The sequence below is a fragment of the Mya arenaria genome, chromosome 1 (genome assembly GCF_026914265.1).
Source record: "Mya arenaria isolate MELC-2E11 chromosome 1, ASM2691426v1".
Classification (NCBI taxonomy): domain Eukaryota; kingdom Metazoa; phylum Mollusca; class Bivalvia; order Myida; family Myidae; genus Mya; species Mya arenaria.
This window is the reverse complement of record NC_069122.1, coordinates 33244846-33267543: the sequence shown is the minus strand read 5'-3', so window position 1 is coordinate 33267543 and position 22698 is coordinate 33244846. Positions and strand designations below refer to the sequence as shown.

Here is a 22698-nt window from a genome sequence, read left to right as displayed (position 1 = left end):
ACTTAACTCGCTGCAACACCTAGCCCATATGACAAACATTTTAGCAACGTTCGAGCGCATTCGGAGCTTCTCGGCCATTTTTATCGAAAACGACTTCGTATGCCGCTACATCAGAAGAAATTAGTTCGTCAAATTTTGAATAGTATCATATATTAAATGTAGTATTTTAGCTTGTTTTTAGTGATATAAGTTTAAATTGATTGCCAGTATACAGTGTATACTTGCAAACATTATTGAGATTCCCTAGAGTTAAGTCATTAGGATTAACTTCTTTATTAAATAACTACGCGATCTACTTGCAGCGGACCAATTTCCAACATTGTAAACCGTCCTTATACAAACGAGGTTGTTTTCGATAAAAAAAGACCGATGAGTTTCGAATGCGTTCCAGCGATCACAGTTGACTATCAAGAACAAATGCCTCGTGCGTGTGATTGACCACAGAGAGTGTCCTTGACAACGAGGTGACCGGTTCGCGATTTCTCTGCCTGCACGTGATCAGCGCCCGCACGTGGGATCGGAATCGGGTACCACTGACCACGTAAAGTAGAAAATTAATGGCTGAATTCAGATATGCCAAATTATGGATCAGTGCTTCCATTAAATGTATATTACCCGCCATAGACTTATAAGTCGCAAAGTCTGTACAGGCAAATTTGTTTGCTTCTTTTATCATATGTGCATACGACACGATATACACGCACGCCGGTGTCTGGGTTACAAAGAAAATCACGTTTAACGTCACAAGCATTACAGTTAGGCTGCGTTTTTGTGTGTCCCGATGCTGACTGGACGTGCTCCCCTGAGACGTCGCACTTCCCTTCCACCTGCGTTCAAAGGCGGAGCACCAGAGGCCTCGGATTATAACGACGTTGCCGGCGATGATACAAACACACGGAAATGTGTAACCGACGATGAAATGGACCCACGAGTAGTAAAACTCGAAAAACACGAAGTAGTCCTCATGTTCTGCACCACATCTGTCGACCGTCTGATAGATATCTATAACTGAAGTTCCGAACCCGTATAAGAAGTGGCTGTTGAGGGCTCCTAGGAATATCAACATTACCATCGTAGCAAATGTGGCCGTCTTAGTCGTGCATATTCTCTTGGCGGAATAAGGCTTCACTATACACATCACACGCTCCCCCGTCAATAAAACGAGCATTAAGGACGAGAATTGAAAACTGACATAAGTTAGGAAGATTCCCATTTTACACATAAAGTCACTGTGTTTTCTTAAATCTATTTCAAAGCCGTGCATAAGCCACCGCCGGAGCGCAGTCGAGTAGAGAAAAACTGTGTCACTGACGGCGAGCGCCAACAACATGACGTCCGTTGACCGTATTTTATTAAATCCAAGCGAGATGACCAAAACGGTTAAAAAATTCCCAACAGTTCCCAGACACAGGTACGCGGGTGGTACCAACGCCCACGTGTAGAAGGTGACGGCGCCGATGGCTCCCGGGGACTTCCCTTCCTCCACGGGAAAGTCACATCCCGGCCAGCCCCACAGAAACCAACCCGGGAGTTGAGGATCACTGCCCGCCGTGGTGTTGTTCATAACTATTCCGTATGTCACATCGCTATCCCACTATAAGTAATCATCATTATAACTACTACACATCATGTTACAGCTGTGAATACAATGACAATAAAGCTTTCAATAATGAGTTATGACGGTTTTAATTACAATTGACCAAGAGGTACTCTGAGGTATTGACATGGTCACGTAAACTCCATTCCGTGGCTAAATGAGTTTCTTTAAAATAATTATGTTTACGACAATAGAAAGAATAAGTACGGCCTCTGTAAATAAGTTATTGTGTAATGTTATAAATTAATGTACATCAAACAATGGCGAAAACTTTGTTCACGTATGCTATGACCTGCCATATGCCGTACGTCCATCATTGCTCCAGCTCGTGACAGGCGCGCGACAGATGGCACGTGCCCATGGGCTCCTACAGGGGAACGCACCTAAGTAATTCATGTATCAGATATTTTACATATAACAATTTTTCAAACTGTATTTATCATACAGAAACCATACCATCACCACCACCACCACCATCACCACCACCACATACACCACCGCCACCACTATCATCGATGATGATGATGATGACTACGACCACCACCACCACCACCACCACACCACCACAACCATCATCAGCAGCAGCAGCAGCAGCCGAAGTGCATATAAAATTAATTGAGATGATCGAACTTATTTTATGAACAGTTTAAAGATTTATATTTCTATTCGAAGCTTATTTAGATTAACGCAATTGACATGACGCCGATCCACCCCAATATACATGGCCTTGGCCTCTAAACGCCAGCTCCACCACTTTACGGTGGTGCAAAGAAAAAGAGCTGTCGACACTTCCGTGGTGGAGCTGTGCTCTATGTTTACATGAACAAACGTGAGTATGATTTATATTTTATTTGATAATTTCATTTAACGGACATATTTCGAAAATCGGAGAATGTGGTACCGTGTAAGAACACTTTTACTGTAGGCTGGTTACTATTTCGTTTAAATATTGTGCAAACTGTGGTGCCAGGAGCTTTTCTCCCGAATCGAACTTGTGCATATTTTGAGATCTGATTACATAGCAAGTACATTTCGGTGCTTACACACCCCGTAAGAACATTATCAAGCATACAGACATAACTGTTATATATAGTACCTATGCCGGAACACAACAGAACTGATAAGCACTTCTTAAAAAGGAAAAATGCACATATTCATAAAAGTGTTGGCGCTGTTGCCCTAGTGGTGGCGCTGTCGAGTAGTGGTGGCGCTATCGAGTATGTTTTGCGATTGAAGTAATATAAAAGGTTAACGCTTTTGGAATGAATACAAAAGTTGCTATGTTTATCGTTCATTGAACATTATGTTGGTTATGATGCATACTACTTGCGGAAACAAAACTCTACGCGAACTACCTTAACCTTACTGAAAACTATTTCGAGAACAAACGGCTAGGTGCTGTCAATTTTACCATAGAACTATAAGTATCTATCATATGTGTCCGGTACGGATAGAAAAATCCGATCCGAGTGCACGCGCGTAAGCCGGTTACGAGATTTGCCGAGTTACCGGCCACGCAACGTGACCGAAGGACGGATTTTTCGATCCGGACCGGAAAAAAACATGATTGATATTTTTTCTTGCATATCTTAAATAATCAATTTGTGGAAGAATTGACGTAGAAAACGCACTTTTGTACATTTTACCAAAAAGCGCGTGAAACGTTGTTTACTGACGTCATAAAGCGCAGTAATTTTAAATTACTATTGATGTCAAATAGTAACTATTTAAATCGCGTTTTTACGATTATTCATGATCAATTTTAATTAAATGCATACTTATATATTTGATTGCGCTTTATTGAAATGAAATAATGTACTTTTCATAAGCCATTCAATAAAAGAAATAAGAAGTGGCGCGTTGTTGCGCGTAACTCATCTTACATGGTGGTGTAATATGCGTTTTTCCAGCACTAGTCAAAGGACCGGAAACACACGTCCGGTATGCAAGAATACCTTTCTCATAACCGGACACATATGATAGATACTTATAGTTCTATGGTAAAAATTGACAGCACCTAGCCGTTTGTTTTCGAAATAGTTTTCAGTAAAAGGTTAAGGTAGTTCGCGTAGACTTTTGTTTCCGCAAGTAATATGCATAATAACCAACATAATGTTCAATGAACGATAAACATAGCAACTTTTGTATTCATTCCAAAATCGTCAACCTTTTATATTACTTCAATCGCAAAACATACTCGATAGCGCCACCACTACTCGACAGCGCCACCACTAGGGCAACAGCGCCACCACTTTTATAAATATGTGCATTTTTCCTTTTTAAGAAGTGCTTATTAGTGTTGTTGTGTTCCGGTATAGGTACTTTATATAACAGTTATGTCTGCATGCGTGAGAATGTAGATGTTCTTACACGGTACCACATTCTCCGATTTTCGAAATATGTTCGTTAAATGAATTTATCAAATAAAATATAAATCATACTCACGTTTGTTCATGTAAACATAGAGCACAACTCCACCACGGAAGTGTCGACAGCTCTTTTTCTTTGCACCACCGTAAAGTGGTGGAGCTGGCGTTTAGAGGCCGTGATATAAAATATAAACAGTTACAGAAATTTACTCTCTATGCATGATAATCATGGACCAGCAAAATGATTGCACGTGCACTTTGGTTCGATGTATTATTTTGTTCAAAGTTCAAAGTTTATTCATACACTCAATGCAAACAGAGTTTACAAACATGAGAAAATAATAAATATAAAATGTAACGAGGCTATATGCCGGCAAGTAATGAATACCAATGTGAAAACAAAGTATACATTGAGTTTAAAGTTGTCAGGAAAAAAATATTCACAGTTTCAAAAGCTGTCAGATTACAAATTTAATTATATTTATGTCAAGATGAAGCTTTTCAAAACAGAAAAAAATCAACATTATGCCAATGATCAAAATCTCGAAGAGAATGCATATATAACCTATAAGTATTTTAGTATATATCATGGGATAATTATCCAATTATAATACTATAAAAAAAAAACAAGTTATATACGTTTACATAATAAACAGTTTATAACACTAAGTGCTAATTGATTTTAAAATGTAGTTAACTCGAAACAATTCGCGAACGTTAACAGGTTATCTTACGGCAGTTATATGCCACCATAGTTTAATAAATATTGAAGTTTCCGGAAAATATTTTCATTTTTACCCGTCAAGACGCTCCGGAATTTAACATAATTCAGTCGGTGAAACATAAAATTTAGGTTTACACTAGCGAATTAAGAAAAAATGGTACAATTTATTTTTATTTCATATTTCATGGGATAAAATCGAGCAGAAATAAACGCTCAAAATACACAATTTCCGACAGGCGACCAAAAGTGTTAAAATTTTCTGGAGGGAGTCACCCCAAAACGCCATGCAAACAGTTTATGCCATATTATGTCGGTTCTGAAGGACGGGTGCGTGTCAAACGGTTGCGCCCCTAAGTTACGCCCCCTCTTTCATCAATTCCTCGAGCCGCCCCTGGTTGATTCTTTCTATTTATTAAGTTTTTCTTAGATTTTATTTATAACACAAGGACATTCCATAAAATGTTGTTATTCGTCACCTATTGCAACGTGTGCATTTTCTATTTTCTATGGCATCGCCCAGTTTCACATGCAGAGGGTCCAACGTGTTTTGCGTTTTCCGAGTTTTAAGTGAGGGAAATGTGTGGTGCGGAATGAAATGGCGGTGTTCAAAGGGATTTTGGTGTTTTGGGAGGATATTTTCACCTGGGAAGTGAGTTATATAATTTTTTTCGCAATATAAATACGGCTACCCGAATGGTACACTTTGATTTAAAACAAAGTTTCTTAATTAGTCACGCAATTTTCTACTTTCACTTTGTTAACAAGCAATCGTTCAGCTTATACAGTCAATAACTTTTTTGTTAAGGCCTCTAGAAACATAGGTTAATGAACTGAGGGAAGCGTATACGTGTGGCTTACGGGTATGCGTATTCATATTGCGAGAAAATTTTTATCACTTCGGAAAACTATATAGATTTATATAAATTCGGAAAACACAAAACACGTTGGACCGCCTGACATGGTAGTTTCTGAATTCTGATCATCCCTTTGCACAACTCCATGTACTTATGTCATAAGTGATCTTGTGGTCAGGGGCGGTTCTAGAAATTGATGTTAGAAGTGGCGTAACTTAGGGGCGCAACCTTTTGACACACGGTCCTACAACAGAACCGAAAGTATATGGCATAAACTATTTATATGGGGGGTTAAGGTTACTCTCTCAAGACAATTTTAAAATTTTGAAATCGGAATATTTTTTTTCTCTCTAATATTGAAATAAAAAAAGTAATTTGGACGATTTTAGAGAGGGCTCGGTGAGCCCCCTTCTAAATACGCTAGTGCGGATAATTTACCAGTTCAAACTTTCTTTCTGTTTTTATTAAATCGAAAATGTGTTGACTGATTTAATTACTGTACCAGAACAATGAACGTATCTATCAAATTCAATGATAACGTATAAAATAAAAAATAAGTATTTAATCCAAGTCCATGTGCATTTATTTGTCCGAGGGTATCGTGTGAAAAGGAAAATTTTGCGTTGGTGTAACATATCAAGATTCTTCTGCATAAGGTTAAGTAGCTAGCGATACTGTAAAAAAATGTGTGAAATTTGATACCTGCCAGATTGATTCCGTTTTATTTTGGTATACTTTTAAAGGGACTCGCTCATTCGCTCATGTTTTGTGAAATTCACTTTTTATGACGAAATACTTTTTAAAGTGTGGCAAATCATTAGGAGTGTTAAAACTAAGATGCTGACGACTGGAACCCTTCAACAAATGTTGATATATGCTCAAATATTGTCTTTGAGGTCCACGATTTTAAATAGCGTTTATTGAGTAACGATTTTTAACCAAGGCTTTAAGATTAAATTATCCCTTAGTTACTGTATAAAAGTCCTCGTTGGCGTGCGGAATTTGTGGCCAGATTTCTATTTTACTTCAAATTTCAGGCGTTGGTTCTCAGGATCGAGTTTACAAAAAAAGTGCATGTTTATTTATGACTGGAGGTCGAAATTAAATGACGTTATTTCGCGGACTTCATAGGTATATAGATAGATTGGAAATAATGCATTTATTTTAGTTTATTCGTGACTCGTCTAGTTTTCAAGCATTCAGGTGACATCGTCGACCGTCTCTTTGTTATTTCTATACACAAGAAGGTCACGAGTTTAATAACTTTAAAAACAGTTGCATACACACTGTATATATGTTGTTAGTAATTTTAAGGCATTAAAATGTGTTCTTTTTCTGCAAATACTAGGGTAGGTATAGGAAAGTCCCAATATTTGTTTCTATCATTTACTGGATTTTCTGGATCTGCGCTATTTCTATATCCTTATTATTTTAACATTCAGCGATGCTCTTGTATGAACATCCACTACCGGCAGATTTCCCTTCATAAAAAATGTCTAGAAACCAAATCTTTCCGTTCCATAATTTGTCACCTCCAATCAGCTGATTTTGTCTGAAGTGATTATTCTGAGATGCCATTTTTATATTACCCAATTTCATTAACGTACATAATAATTACGAATTAAATATGTGTGGGTATATTTTTATAGCATGTGTTCCCCCTTCCAACCATCTTGGGAGCGAATGCATGCGTCATAGCGTTGTAAAATGAGTACGAATCAATTATTTCAATCGGACGCCATTTTACGCCGTATGAGGAAAGAAACGAGCTCATTCGTTTAAAGGTAAATGCATGATAAAATGGTCATAAATGTGGCTGTATTTAGTCGAGATTTGATGCCTTTTAGTTAAATTTATGTGCATTTATTTAAGAAACAATATCATTCGTGAAAAACGGATTGGTAAAAGAAATTTCATCGTCGATGTGGGCACAAACATTTTAATATCGACAACAAGTTATCGTCCTCCCAAAATGGTAACTATCCGAATAATAAATATCATCTACCAAACGAAAAAATCTAAAATTAAATACTATTATACTTTCCTGTCAAGCTCAAAGTGTTTACCACCAGTGAAAGTGGTACCTAATTATATTATAATTATATTTTTGCCCTTTTATATATTGTTTAAAAGAGTAAGGATGTGGTCGGGGTGGGGGCTCATTGTCTTCACTGGTTAACCCTATCCCATCTTGCACAGAATTGAAAATTATATAGCCGATGGTGTTGCAGGATTTTAAACAACTTTTTTCCAATTCAGGCTTGTTATTGTACAGTCCTCAACTGTAATGCACCAGTCAATTGTAACCACGCCCCCCCCCGCCCGGGGGTATACTGGGGGTAGCCGGGGAAATGGGCCGTGTTTTTACCTTTCAGGTGGCCCGGGAGTGCCGGGTGAATGCGGTGGTTTTGTCTTCAAGAATCAAGCCTGAGAACAGTCGAGATAAATGGGAAAAAGGCTTGATTGTCAACAGTCCGAAAAGACGCTCATACGATGTAATGACAGAAAATGGTACCACTATCAACCGCAACAGAAGACATCTTCGGCAATCGAGAGAGAAATTCACTAGGGCCGACAACGATCCTTCTGACCAACCGAGTGGTCCGGTGCAGACTGATCCTATACCCGACCTGCAGACAGATGTTGAAGCGAATCGGTCCAATACTACTGCTGCTGAGCCAGGGACGAGTGACCATTGTGGTTTCCCAAACGAGGCCAAACAAACTAGTTCTGGACGGACAGTTAAAGTTCCGCTAAGATTTAAAGATTATGTGAAATAAGTCACAAGACAGTTTAGGACACTTCACTTTGAGAGTGTATCACAGTCTGATAAGAATCCAATCAGAAATTTATACTTTAAAAATTTAGATAAGAAAGATAGTAAGGTTAAGTCTTGATTTAATTGACAAGTGAAGCATAATACATTTCTATAATTATTTTATAAGATCCTTAAAGAGACAAAGTGCTTATTCAATATTCCAGCACCAGTGTTAAGTGCTTAGTAAAGATCTTTCTAGGACAGTTCTTACCACCAGACTCTTTAAGTGTTAACTTATGTACATATTGATAGTTCAAATTTATTTTAAATGTTCTTTAAAGGTGATTAATCTAGTCAATAGCCATAACAGACTTGAACTATTATGCTTATGCGTATCATGTATTTCTTGTAAAATTTAAACTTCATTTCAGTGTGAGATTATTCCACAGTATGCTTTCTTACATTCAATGTTAAAGGAAAAAGGATGTAACAGTATTGGCTATACTAATTACTATACCGTAGTTTAAGTACGGTCCCTTCCGTTATACTTTTATGCAAGAGTTGGCTCCCTTGTTTTAAAAAAGGACATGCACATTAAAAGTTATCGTAATTGAAGCTACGAAGTTGTTCAATCATTCAACGCATAACCGAGTTATAAACAGCGCAAAATATAGCAGGGAATTTGTCTTACCTAGGGTACCTGGGGTGCGGGGGCATTTGACCATCAGTTTGTTCCCGCAGGGCGGAGATTTTACCCGGGGTTGGCTGGACCGAAAGACAAAGTCCCCGCTACTACCTGGACCTTGGGGGGCCGTGGTTACAGTTGACTGGTGCATAAGCATCATCTCATGTACAGCCTATTTTCTGTCGAAGATTTATATTTGATCAAAACTGGTCTTTGAACAAGCCCAGCAGTACATGTAACTTTATTAGTCTTTTACTGAGCTTTTGTCAGAAGTGTGATCTCAATGAATTCTTGTGCGAATGTCAAGAGAAATTTAATGAGAAAATTATTCATTTACTCTTGTATGAGTAACATCTAAATGACAGTTTTACTTATTACTATTTCAGAAGCTGCAGACCAAGATCGTAGAATGGAGGTATAAATATTTACTATTGTGTCCATTTAAAATTGATTATTAAACATCTCTACCAGTACCAGGTAAATGTTGAAGATAGAATACATGTATATAATGCACCTACATGTAGTATCAATGTGGGACTTAAAACATCGGGTAATTTTTGTTTGGCTTATTTTTGTGGTGGGTGTGTTTCTGCCGGTTGACAGTGCTTGGTTGGATTAATATACATGTCCGTATTTTTTGTCACTACACATTTATGCTAAATATCAGAAATACAGATTAGTTAATCAAAATTGTAAGTCAAAAAGGTTCTTTCTGCAGTTTATTTTAATTTGAAACTAAATACAGATTTAATAACTTTTTACTTATTTTACTTAACCTCATCGTAATATACTATGTACTGCTTTTATTTTAAGTGCAAGATTTATTTTTGTATTTTTTTAAACCTGTAAGATGGTTCACAGTGAACAAAGACTGTATTTATCCAAGCAGGAGGCAGAGATGCCAGATGGTTCCCCATGTGGTGCCAACACAGGAGAGGAGCCCGGTACCAGTGGTGACGGGGAAACGGATCTGGAGAGCGCCATGGTTATGATGAAAGCTGCCCTCGCCAAGAAACACAAGTCCTCACCAAGCGTTGTCAACATGCTGGATAAACTCATGGAGACCATGGTGGGTTGTGGGATGGCTTTTACTTTTGTGTATAATAATGGTACCGAATGCAGACCTATTGGTTGATTGGTTCGACGCAAAATAGCTTTAAACGTCATGATGGATTAAGATTTGTTTTGTTTGGCCAGCGATTTGCATGTTCTTAGGATTTATTCCTAGTTTATGTTTTTACACTTAGCCTATTTAAAGCACATTGAGATGAATTGTGTTATGTCTTATAAACGTTGAATTTCTATTTCAATTTGTTAAAAGGGTTTATGTGTTGGACATTTTACAGTATTCTCAAAATGTAATAGTTTCCTAATCAGTGTACAGATGAATGGATAATGGAAAAACTAAATTCCACTTTCGTTGTTAGTTAGTTTGTGTATTTTAGACTCTTAATTGCCATTTCATGTTTTCCCCCCACAGAAAGGTGGTGATGACACAGAGGTGTGCTTGGTCGTCAGTAACCGTCGCAGTGGGAAGAGCTCTGTGATTGGTCCAGACCTTACACGCAGGGGTATGTACACACTTTACTGCTGAACACAATTCTGCGGCCACATTTAATAACAACCGCAGGTTTTGTAACTTAATTTAAAAAGAAGACTCTTGAGTGTTTTGATTGGACTGTCAATTAAATAATGAATTGACCAATAGACAAAATGGAATCAATGAGGCAAGTCTAAGGAAAAGTGTAAGATCTATATTGACAACGGCCCATAGTGCTCGTATTCAAATAATTACTTATTCTTATCTTGAGGCATGCATTAGAATGTGAAGAAAATGTTGTGATGTGTGATGCATATAACCTTTTATCCTAGACTTATTAACCAAAAGTGCATGCCCATTTTGTCGCAGTATCATCATGATGGGCATTATATATAATGAAATATAATTGACTCTGACAGTATTTAAGCATTTTTTTACACAACATTAAAGCATACAATATATTGAGGATGTGTTATCATTTCATCAGGTTCAAGAAAGAGGCCAGCTAAATTTTACAGTGAGGAAGGTGATGATGATGATAGCGATGGCAGTGGTGCTGCTGCTCATGTTGATGATGATGAAGATACTGATTTTGTTGTCACACCAAAAGCACTGAGCAAACCCAGAAGGGAGGTTGAAGGTATATAATATATCTGTCATTGCTTATCCTCTTTTGACATACTTTCATCAAATGACAGTTCATCTTTTGTTTATGTAAGGGCTATTCCACTCATATAACCCAATGGGGGGGGGGGCAATTATTTTCTTAGTATATGGGTGGGTGTTTTTTGGCTAATTTGAACTTGCTTCTTAATGCGGGGGGGGGGGGGGGGGGGGGGTGTAATTTTAAGTGCCTTCCCTCAAGGGGTTATATGTTTAAATTGAATTGCCCTAAGAGTCATTTTCAAACTTAGACAATTTTACCTCCAAAGCACACACCCTAGCCCATGCTTTTGATTATACACTTCACTAAATTGTGGCTTGCAGGGCTGTCTCAAAGCTTTAGGTTGAGGGGGTTGGGGACATTCTAAATTGGAATTTTATCATAAAAGGGTATTTTGAATTCAAATGAACACTAGATATGTATTTAAGACTTTTAATGAGGCAAAAATAACTTGAAGGTTTTCTCATTAGTCAGTTTTGCTTCTGCGGCAGGGGGCTTCACCCCGGGGCTTCACCCCTGTTGGATCCCATTTGGAACCTAAAGTGCCCCCTCAAACCTATTGCAAAAATGGTTTCAGCCCTTTAGTTGCCAGTTCAATCAAATCCATGTTTCACTTTAAGCCAATGAGATGCGGGACTGGAGAGGGAAGGTGGTCACTATTACCCCACCCACCAAGGAACGGACTCTCAAACTCAACCTGGTTACAGAAGAAGAAAATAGGATCCATGAAGACTTCTTTGGAAGTAGGCCGAAATCAACAAAGACGGCTGAAAGATACCTGAAGATTCGAAACCATATCATCTTGTTATGGTATGAGAAATATTAGGGCTTTCAGGCACGTAGTTGAGAGTATGCAAATGTTGCGTAATGAAATTTTGACAGGTCAACAATTTTGTCATACCAAAAAATGCGAATTTAAAATGCCCCCACCCAAACCTACCTCCAAGGCATCGATCTGCGTATTCCCAAACTGGCCCTAGCTACGCGCCTGGCTTTTTTACCTTCTTAGGCAGAGGCAGAAATTCAGCTACTTCTTTGTAATAAAGTATATTTTTACCAATTTATAGACACTTGTAATTTTTTTAATTTTTTTTAATCCTTTTTTTGGATGTTGTTATAATAGTTGTGTTGGTTTCTCCTTAAATGTCAATCTTTGAATTCTTTCATTGATTTAGATATATGAGCTTGAAGCACTTATGCAAAACACTATTAATTTTTAAGAGCTTACGTTTGAAAAATTTCCTAAATTGAAAAGGCCAGAATTTTTCCCAATATTTGCTGTTGGAAAAGCCCTGATACACATATAAGTGCCATCTTATCATATAGGGATCGACGAAATATGGTAAGATCAAACTTAAAGACAAGATGGAGGTCCCTTTCATAATTCTTAAGCTAAACCCTAAATAATGGAAATGTAGCATTTTTTTGGCTTTAAAAACACCAGTTTTTGGAACCTTACTTAGAATATTGTTGTTTTTATATAATCTTGTACTGTCAGGCAACAGAACAAACCAGAGATGGTGACGAAGGCGATGGCTCGTAAAGGCCTTCTAGATTGTGGAGACGTCAACTGTATCAGCCGTATTCACACTTATCTTGAGAAGTCTGGAGTTATTAACTTCAATGCAGGTAGGGTCAGAGTGCGCTGGCAGATTCATTGTAGGATTTAATCATTGGAAATGTGGTTTTAATCAGTAATACCTGTTATTTCAAAAATACACTCTCACAGATTGCAGTTTTGGCAACTTTTTATTATTTACCTTGGAATAAGTAATTTGTCCATACAATGATAATTAGAGGCTACTGACTTCTGGTTGCAGTTTGCATATTTACGTTCAAATATTTTATGTCGAAAATATCCAAGTGTTAGTAATGCTTTTAGCCATAAACATTATTTTTCGTAGTTATGAAAAGTGCAATCTAATCTTTTGTCAGCAGTCTTATATCACTAGATTCCAGACATTTCAAAATTGGCTTATTCCAAGAAAAAAAAAAGTTGTCAAAACTGTCTGTCTGTGAGAGTGCAGCTTTAAAGTTTTAGTTAACCCTAATTATAAATTGGGGTTAATGGCAGAAAATATAAAAATCTTCTATATTTTAGTGTCGCTTGATACCTTCTGGTATTAACCATAGAATTGGGGTGAACTGAATTGAAAGATTGATGTGAAATGTTTTGTGAATGATTATCTGCAATAACATCATTGGTGAGGATGACTGAAGTTAAAAATCCCTGAACTTTACCCCTGATTGGTAGTGGGCACTGCCTGAGTAGAGGTCACAAGGGGAAAAAGCCACCTTTAAGTGCCTTGGTTTGAAGCATTTTAAGAGTCTTGTTTTGCAATAATTTTTTTTTGCCTATATGACAGTAAAATTCCTGGAAATCTGCATTTCCACCCCCTGATACATTTGTATCAACATTGACTACATTTATTACAGAGGAGGCTTCTACTCCCAGATCAGTGGTAAAATCCAAGCGTCGTAAGATTGTTGCCGACACTGACAGCGATGGTGACCCGGAAGAAGACGCTGACGACACTCCAGACTATCGGCCAAACAAAGATGGTGACATATCTGGTGTGTTGGGTTTACATTAAACATACTTTACCTGAGCTATAGAGAAATATTACTTACATTCAATTCGAACATCTTTATAATTCATAGATACTTGACAGTTAGAGAAAATATGGTACATGGATAAAAGAATCTCACCATAGGTCCCTTGTATGTAATAACCCCAATAATATTGTAAAAGTTCCTGATAATCATTTTGCTCTGCAAGCAATGAATTATTTTTAGTTTTACTTTGAATCCATAGACATAACTTTCATGATTATTTAAAGTGTAATCACTGTTTTTCATGTTGTGTAAACACAGGACTCCATGAAGTGCACAAGTGCTTTGTGGGAAATCTGCAAGCAATTGTTTTAATCATATGAAGTTAAATGTCATCCTGCTTATCAAATCAGAGCTTATTGAAATAAGCAATGAAGACTATCATAACCCCTCGCTTTTCAAATGTTATGGAAGATGGAGGGTGTGAGTGGTCAAGTGGTATAGGTATCCCCCTCATTGCAAAGAGGTTGTGAGTTCGATCCCCAATAGGGGTACGTTCTCATGGCCTCTCAAAAAGGACACAGTACTACTCACGTAACTGGTTTCTTCCCAGGAAATGGACTTAAGAGTGATCTTAGAAGCCAACAACTTTTGTCACAATCCAGCTTAAATAAATTAGTATAAACCAAGATTGCTCTTTACAATGAACTAGGGTAATGTTGATTTATATTCCTAGTTGCCTTAAATAGCTGTTTTACTAATTACATTGTTTTTACATGATACACACTCCTGTCAATGCATATGTGATTTGTATTTCAGAACAAGACAGAAAGACAAAGTCCAGAAGAAAAAAAATGGTTCGTGAATCCATAAAGCAGTCGGTTGTTAGACAGTCGGCCAGACAAGTCACAAAACCATCACAGGTAGCAAAAACATCAAAAGCACAAACAAAAGCCAAAAACAAGCCGGCCAATAAGGTGAAGGAATTTGAAAATCTGGGACCAGATATTGAGGAAGTAGGCAAGCCAACTGATATGACACCTGTTAGGTCTTCAGGTAGAACCAGAAGACAAACAAAAACACCAAACTGGGCCGAGATTCTGAGTGGACGAAAAAGCTTCAGGAGAGATGGAGCCACTTTGGGAAACATAAAGAAAGAGGTTGATTCTGATATTGAAGAACCAGCTGAAGAGATTGAGGATGAAGCAGAAGATTCTGATGAATCATTCAATGCAGAAGTTTCTGACACTAATGTGAATACAGATATTGAAGAGCTCTCTAATGATACTGGTGATAGTCTTGATGAAGAAACACCTAAACATGAAGTTATATTCAAACCAATGAAGAAACAAACAAGTGTTAGTGAAACAAATGCTGACAAAGGAGATGATTCACCAATGAAAATAGATGGAACAGCTACTGATGCTGCTGAAGGAGATTCAGTTATTGAAAATGAACAACCCATTAAGATAATTAAAGAGCAGTCATCTGATTGTAATATTGTGACTATACCTCCACACATTAATTCGAGACCAGCAATTCTGTTCCAGTGCAGGCCTTGTTTGAAGACATTTCTTGAAGAAGCTCATTTGACTAAACATATTAATGAAATGCATAAGGCTAACCAAAAGGAAACACCGATGCAAATTGAGAAGACCAAGGGTTCAGAGGAGGAGGAGGATGGTGATTTGGATGATGATTTTTCAGAAGAAAGAGTGGATGAAAACAATGGTGTTGAAATGAAGGATAAAAATGAGGGGACCTTTACTAAAGATCCTAATGTTGTAAGTGAAGTTAATCCTAATGTTAAGATAGAAACATATAAAATTGTGAAATTTAAGCCTCAGTCTTTCAGAGTTAAGACTCCAGTTCAGGATAGAGTTGCATTTGTCAAGAAGGGGAAGAAAGAAAAACATGAGTGTGAAAAGTGTGGGACTGAATTTCTTAGCGTAGTTAATCTTAAGAGGCATATGCTATTACACTCAAACAAAGTGTATGAATGCCCGCACTGTGCTAAAATAATGAAGAGGATGGATTACGTCAATGCTCACATAAAAAAAGTACACCCAGATGTCGATCTTACAAAGAACCCTGTTGATTTTGAGAAATACTCGCATACTGTTGATGAAAATGAGGATGAAAAAGAAACCAACGCCAATGCTGAAGGTAGGAAAGATAAGATTCGAGTTATCTCAGGCACTGGTAAGAAAGTTTGCCCAGACTGTTCAAACCTGTTTGATACACAGGCTGAACTAGAGGAACACATGATTGTGGTCCACCAGAAGGAGCTGAAAGACTCTGCTTACACCTGTAGGGCCTGTCAAAAACAGTTCAAAACCCTCGTAAGCTTCCAGGTTCACAAGCTTAGTCATAGAAAAAAGGACTTTGTGTGTGCGCACTGTGACCAGAAGTTTACCTCCAACACACAACTGCAGGTCCATAAAAGGAATGATCATGAAATACGGCATGGCACTTTGGCATATTTTGGATACCTGAAGAATAACGATCGTATAACGTGTGAGATTTGTAGCTCGGATTTTGACTCTTTTGAAGAGTACCTTCCTCACAGGCACGATCATCTGACATTTGAATACCTGTGTAGCAAATGTGGCAATGGCTTTATGACACAGGAAATGTTTGATGGCCACCTGAAGTCTTACTGCAAAAAAGAACAACACCTCTTCTTCCCATGCGGTGTGTGTAACAAGCGGTTTGGAGCTTACGAAGTCAGGCGAAAACATTTGATATCCGCTCACCCGAAAGAAGGCACACAACACTATTGCCACCATTGTGCAAAGACATTCAGCTCTGATGAGGACTTGCAGCAACACATTGTAGAACATGTAGCAGAGAAAGTCTTCTTCTGTGAATTCTGTGAGAAACTGTTCTTCGAGAAAAGGATTTTAGTTGATCATAGAGACACTCATAAAGCAAGCAAGAATTTCCAGTGTAAGATCTGTCTTAAGTTCTATTACAGCTCCCGAAGTTTACAAAGACATATCAAGCTACATCTGTATCAGACTCAGAAAGCATGCAAGATATGTGAACAGAAGTTCTCGACACAAGATGACCTGATCCGACACATGACCCAGGACCATGGGGAGGTGGAATCTTACGAAGATCGCGAGCTTCTTCCATGTCCACACTGCACAGCCCAGTTCAAAACAGAGAACAAGCTTGAGAAACACATCCTCATGCATAGCTTAGAGAATTCCTCCAGTAAATACATGTGTTCACATTGCGATAAAGTTCTTGACAGTAATGAGGTCCCTCTAGATAAACATATGGAGATGGAGCATCCATTGTTGATGACACCGGAATCGACTAATGTTGGATACCTTAAGAAGGACTTCAGATGTCCGCACTGTGACTTTTTCGCCACAGTAAAACAGCGACTTGATCGGCATATGGAGGTGCACAATGTTGAAAAGAAATTTGAATGCAAGTATTGCCTGAAGAAGTTCCAAACAACGAGCTCGCTCATGACTCATGTTATTATGCACAGGGGGAAAGTGAGAAAGAATGCTAAACCAGAGCCAATCTGTACATGGCCAGGGTGTCACAAACAGTTCATGAAGCATTCGATTTACAAGAGGCATATTGTCGCTCACATCTACAAGATCAAGAATGGCAAAGAGGTCTGCTTCTGTAAGCAGTGTGAGTACAGTGGAATTGAAGGGAAGAAGATCAATGTCGTCCTGCGCGACGGCGAGATTGACAACGTGCAAGCTCTGGGTTTCCTAGATCAGCAGAGTCGGTGTCAGATAGTGGCTCAGGTTGGTAAAGGTTTGATGGTAGAAGGAGAAGATGGTTTACGCCAGGCAGTCACTGATACTGAAGAGGAAAACCCAGCAATGGAGGTCCTTCAAGAGGCGATAGCTCAGATAGAGGACATCGAGAGGCATAATGGTCAACAGGAGCCCAGGGAAGAAGTCGTTGGTAATGTGATAGAGCAGGAGCATGAAGATGGGGTGGGTTCTACAACAACAACAGAAATGTCAGGGTATGCTCAATCTGATGAGAAAACTGTAGAAGCTGAACACAACCAGGGAGCTGAAGAACAAGTTACTGCTGGTACTCAAACCATGCCTCAAGATGATGATGATGAACCTGCTGATATGATTGTAAATGCTGAGGATGATGGAGAAATAAAAGTCAGAATGATTGCGGTTAATGATGGTGCTGCCAACACTGCAAACACCAAAAGCATCCTGATCCAACCCCTGGCCGGAGCTGCTCAGCAAGGAGATGGAGCAATGTATGAAAGGGTTACAACTTATATGGAGGATGATGTTGATGCAGTTCTGGAGGGAGTCAATGCAGAGGGGAATTATGAGTGTGGAGTTTGTGAACTCATGTTTGAGCATGCCTGTCAGGTATTGAGGCACTTTGAGGGAGCTCATCCACTATTCAGGTTCCCGAAATGTGAAGTATGTTCGAGGTACGCTTTAGATCAAAAAGGGATGGCGGACCACAAGCTGACTCATGAGGATGTCAAGAAGTACAAGTGCCCAGAATGTGACCGCTATTTCCGCACTAAGGCTTACCTGAAGCAGCATGTTATCATACATCAGACAAATAAACCTTATGTCTGTGGTGAGTGCGGTCATGGGTTTTCCCAGAAGGGCATTTATCAGGAACATTTGAGGCGCCATCTTGGGGTCAAGCCATTTAAGTGTGCCATTTGCAATAAGCAGTTTGTATCAAAATCATTGCTCAAGATCCATATGTACAGTCACACGTCAGAGAGGCCATACAAGTGTCCATATTGTCCTAAAGGGTTTGCTGAGCGCTACGTTATGCAGGTCCACATGAGGCAACACGAGAACGACAGGCCTTTCCAATGCACAGAATGTTCAAAGAACTTTTGTGCCCGCCCCAAACTTGTTAGGCATATGAGCACAGTGCATGGCATTGATAAAGAGGAACTCACATCATTTGTGCCAACTAAGGTCGGTGAAGGGGTCGGGTATCGGGATTCCAGGAAGCTGCAGCCAATCAAGCCCGCCTTGCCACAGGATGAAAGAAGAAAGACCAAGGTTGTGTACATTGATCAACATGGGATCGTTGTGAAGGAGGTCAGTGACTTTCCTTGCATGCTTAAATGTCTTTGTGATTTGGAATGTAAACGTGACAAGTCTTTTTTTATGGGGGGGGGGGGGGTAAAATATAATGGCATAAAAAGATAGTTTTAAAAGCAATCATTTGAGCTTACCCCTTTGATAAATAAATTTTGCCATGTAAAATTTCTAATGATATTAATTAATGGAACAGTTTTAAATATTTTCTTTAAAGTTACACTAGTATTCAAAATCAATATATACACATGTTTAACAAACATAAATTTTGACTACTTACTAAATAATGCATTCATTGAGAGTATTAATTACTGATAAAAGATTGATACCGGTACTGTGTATTTAATAGCAGAAAACGCACAATAGTTAATGACTTGTAAGTCCTTAAAGATTTAACGGTGATCAACTGTCGTTAGTAATACCCTGTTTTCTACCAAACTTGGCATGGTATCCTCTATCAGAATCATCGTTTTTTTTGTATTTATTCATCCTTTTCGGTAAATTCAAACAATTATTAGTGATCCTTATTTGGGACTAAGAGTGCATCTTTAACTTTGGAAAACATTTGTTTCTATGAGAATTTCAATGGCAATCACTTTCATAATAAAACAACACTGCAGGTACAGGATGGACATGAGAAAATGTATGCAGACACTGAGGCAGTGGAAGAGGAGTCGAAGACAACCGAGGCGGATCTCAGTAACATCCAGCTTGAGGTGGTCACTCATCGGGACGCAGACGGCAACATTCAGACTATTCTGCCAGTTGGAAATTACCAGAACCTGATCTCTGGTAACGAGGAGGGTCTACCAGTTGTATACCAGGAAGTGGAGTCCGAAGTGACCGGGGAGGAGGAGATAGAGATGGGCGGTCAGAGCTACACGCTGGTTGCAACAGATGGGGAGTGGTTGACCAGCGATGTTATGCAGAAGCAGCTAATCGCCCAGGGCATTACAAGCATACAAGAGAATGGGGACACGGAGGAAGGGGGCAAGATTCAGGTATAAATTTTACTTACCTTTCATATATTGGAACTTGGCATTAGTAGGGCCATAACTGATAAATTGTTTGCTTGGCATTGCCCCATGCAGATGGACTCCCAATATATGGCAATTCGAAAGTTTTTTTAAACAGCCTCTTGTGGTCAATATTTTTTTATTTTTTTTTCATAACAAAATTAAGGGGGTTAAGAATTAAAAAACACAAAAAACTACCTACCTACCAACACCTAAAAATATGGGTTGGGTTACACAATTTTTTTTTATTTTTTATTGTAACCGTTATCTACAATTAATTTAAATAACTCGATTAAACATTGTCCAATTTTAACAGAAGTTAAGAACAATGTGTATGAACATGATGTAACTAATAAGTTTGATATGTTTCAATGTTTGTAATTGATTTGTGTGTAGTGATGACTTCTTAGATAATATCTTCTTGCCTTGCCCCTCTACCCTCGTTTAAGCTCATGTGTTGTTGTTTTTCGAGGAAATTGAAAAATGGTCAAGGTATTGTCAACTATGTTTTGGCCTTATTTGTTTTTTGTTCTAAAAAAACTTTCTGATAAAGCTGCATTCTCACAGATTGAACATTCTGACAACTTTTTTTTTGTCTTGGAACAAGTTAATTTATGCAAAAATGCATGGAAATCAGTAATATAAGACTTTTAAACCAGATCGCATGTTTTCTTTCATATTTTGGTTTTACGTATTTTTCCTTAAGGGTTAGAAATGCATGTAGCCATAGAACATTAATTTCGAATGGAAAATCTGCAATCTGATCTTTTGTCAGCAGTCTTATATAACTGGTTGTTAGATATTAATGCTAATTTCAAGACCAATTTTTTTTTAAAAGTTGTCAAAACGTGAGAGTGCAGCTTTAAGGCATTACTTTATGATTTTGTACACAAGATGTTTTATGGAGTTACATGTAGATGTCTTGATTGGCTGAGAAAAAAATAGATACCTGGTAAGTGTTGCCTTTGGCATACATTGCTTTCATTCCTAACTATACTGTGTCTCTATGCAGGTGATCACCCAGGAGGTTGGAGAGCTGGAAGGGGCCGGAGAGGGGGGCATGGTTGTCTCTCACCCTGGGGACGGTCAGGAGGGAGGGGTAGAAGGGGAAGTACAGAAGTTCAGCATCAACATCAGCGAAGATGGGACAGTGAATGCCGAAGATCTGGAGGCTCTTAGGCACATGTACAATGACCAGCAGATCGTTATTGTTCTTGAAAATCAGCAACAAGAGTGAAAAAGTCTTAAGGTAGAATTATCCTTCAAGAGGATGGGACGGTGTATGTATCTCGTGTTAGAATTCTCCTTAGGAAGGAAGGAATGGTGAACTAAATTTGAATTGAAATTATCTTGAACAGGATGGAACAGTGAATAAATAAGGAGAAGAGGATTTTCCTGAGCTGGATGGTACAGTGAATTAATCTCGAGTTAGAATTCCCCTCCAGGAGGACGGAATGATTAACATATCTTTGAGTGAGAATTATCCTTCAAGAGCACATGACAGTAAATTTTGATCGTGAATTGTCCTTGCAGAGGACAAGATGGTGAATAAATCGTGAGTTAGAATTATCTTAGCAGAGGACAGGCCGGTGAATTAAACAGGAGTTAGAATTGTACTTGCAGAGGACAGGCCGGTGAATTAAACAGGAGTTAGAATTGTCCTTGCAGAGGACAGGCTGGTGAATTAAACAGAAGTTAGAATTATCCTTGAGGAAGACGACACTGTGAATTCAAACAGTTAAGTGGCTCTCTTAGGAGCATGTACAATAACTGGCAGATTGTTGTTGTCCAGTTCAGGACACATGTTCATCGTTAGATTGTTTGATTATTGAATATGTTAAGACATGTAAATCTGTTAAAGGCTATCTGCACAATATCTAATATTCTTTGATCTTGTACAACTATAGGTGTCAGTTGACACGTGTTGATTGTTACTTGCTATAATGGCAGCAAGTTTAATTTTGATACTGCATGGAAGTTTTGTTTGGTATTTGTTACACAGTATGCTGTTCTTCTTGTCAATGGCAATACACACATTAGTCAATGCTCTAAGTGAAATATAGCACACTGTTTGTGTGATTTTATGGCTGGAATGATTGAAAATTAAAATGAGCATAAGCACTTTTTTGTACATTGTGGAGTGGGTGTCGGGTCAATTTTTGGTCAAACGTATCTGGTCACAAACGTTAAATATCTTATCATGTTTTAGTTTACAACAACAAAGCAACGGTGTGTTGACATGTAAATGTCACAAATTTTGCAGGAACTAAATATTTGAAAAATTCGAACTTGGGTATCTTTTTAACTTCTTGCATATTAATTTTGCAAATCAGCTTGTCTCTCCTTTTTGAAATTGGACTTTAAAAGCATGAGTTACTTATAAAGAAATTGTTCATCATAATGACTAGCTTTACTTTAATTAAAACTTTTGTGGAGACCGAATTATATTAAAGTACTAGAACATTGTGTATTATTCAGTATTTTTCTTGAACATATTTTCATAAGTGCGAGCAATAAATATGTTAAATCATCTTTGTACAAGTTTTTATATGTAACCAAACAATACACCATATAAAACATATACTGTGAACTCATTTATATATATATTAATTTTTGTGGCTTTCGTCGGTTAGATAATCCACGAATTCAAGATCAGATCCAAACAAATATTGGACCTTTAATTCTCATCAAATGATAATGCCTTTGTAAATGGGTATAGTATATTTTTTTCAGTTTGCAAAAATGCTTAATTGACTATTAACTTCACTATTTTATATCCATGAAGTGGGTGCATCTTTTTTATGACCCCTTAATTGGTCAATGAAGCACTAATAGACATGGCTGTCTGCGCTGAATGGCA

General features: G+C 38.1%; 2 protein-coding genes across 3 annotated transcripts; one reads left to right on the top strand and one right to left on the bottom strand.

Annotated features, from left to right (window-relative positions):
- Positions 1-394: 394 nt before the first annotated feature.
- Positions 395-1564, bottom strand: LOC128226550 (apelin receptor-like). The gene has a single exon (XM_052936487.1). The coding sequence runs from the start codon at positions 1562-1564 to the stop codon at positions 395-397; it is 1170 nt and encodes a 389-aa protein (XP_052792447.1).
- A 5694-nt stretch (positions 1565-7258) lies between these two features.
- On the top strand, positions 7259-22373 carry LOC128233082 (uncharacterized). 2 transcript variants are annotated; one of them, XM_052946964.1, is made up of 11 exons: positions 7259-7328; positions 9374-9402; positions 9874-10056; positions 10468-10558; positions 11015-11167; positions 11812-12001; positions 12690-12820; positions 13628-13765; positions 14564-18822; positions 19443-19823; positions 20851-22373. In XM_052946964.1, exons 2-11 carry the CDS (start codon positions 9397-9399, stop codon positions 21073-21075), a joined length of 5757 nt encoding a protein of 1918 aa, XP_052802924.1. In that variant the 5' UTR covers positions 7259-7328; positions 9374-9396; the 3' UTR covers positions 21076-22373. The 2 variants fall into 2 exon arrangements, with proteins under 2 accessions (XP_052802924.1, XP_052802933.1); XM_052946973.1 differs by having other exon boundaries at positions 7270-7328; positions 9877-10056.
- Positions 22374-22698: the final 325 nt, after the last annotated feature.

What these genes read in the sequence shown, in the direction of transcription:
- LOC128233082 (XM_052946964.1), top strand. An exon ending in ACCCAGAAGGGAGGTTGAAG is followed by an intron (nt 11,168 to 11,811) that starts GTATATAATATA and finishes TTTCACTTTAAG; the next exon opens with CCAATGAGATGCGGGACTGG. An exon ending in ATGGGATCGTTGTGAAGGAG is followed by an intron (nt 18,823 to 19,442) that starts GTCAGTGACTTT and finishes ACAACACTGCAG; the next exon opens with GTACAGGATGGACATGAGAA.
- LOC128226550 (XM_052936487.1), bottom strand. Translation starts at nt 1,564, where the DNA reads ATGAACAACACCACGGCGGGCAGTGATCCTCAACTCCCGGGTTGGTTT.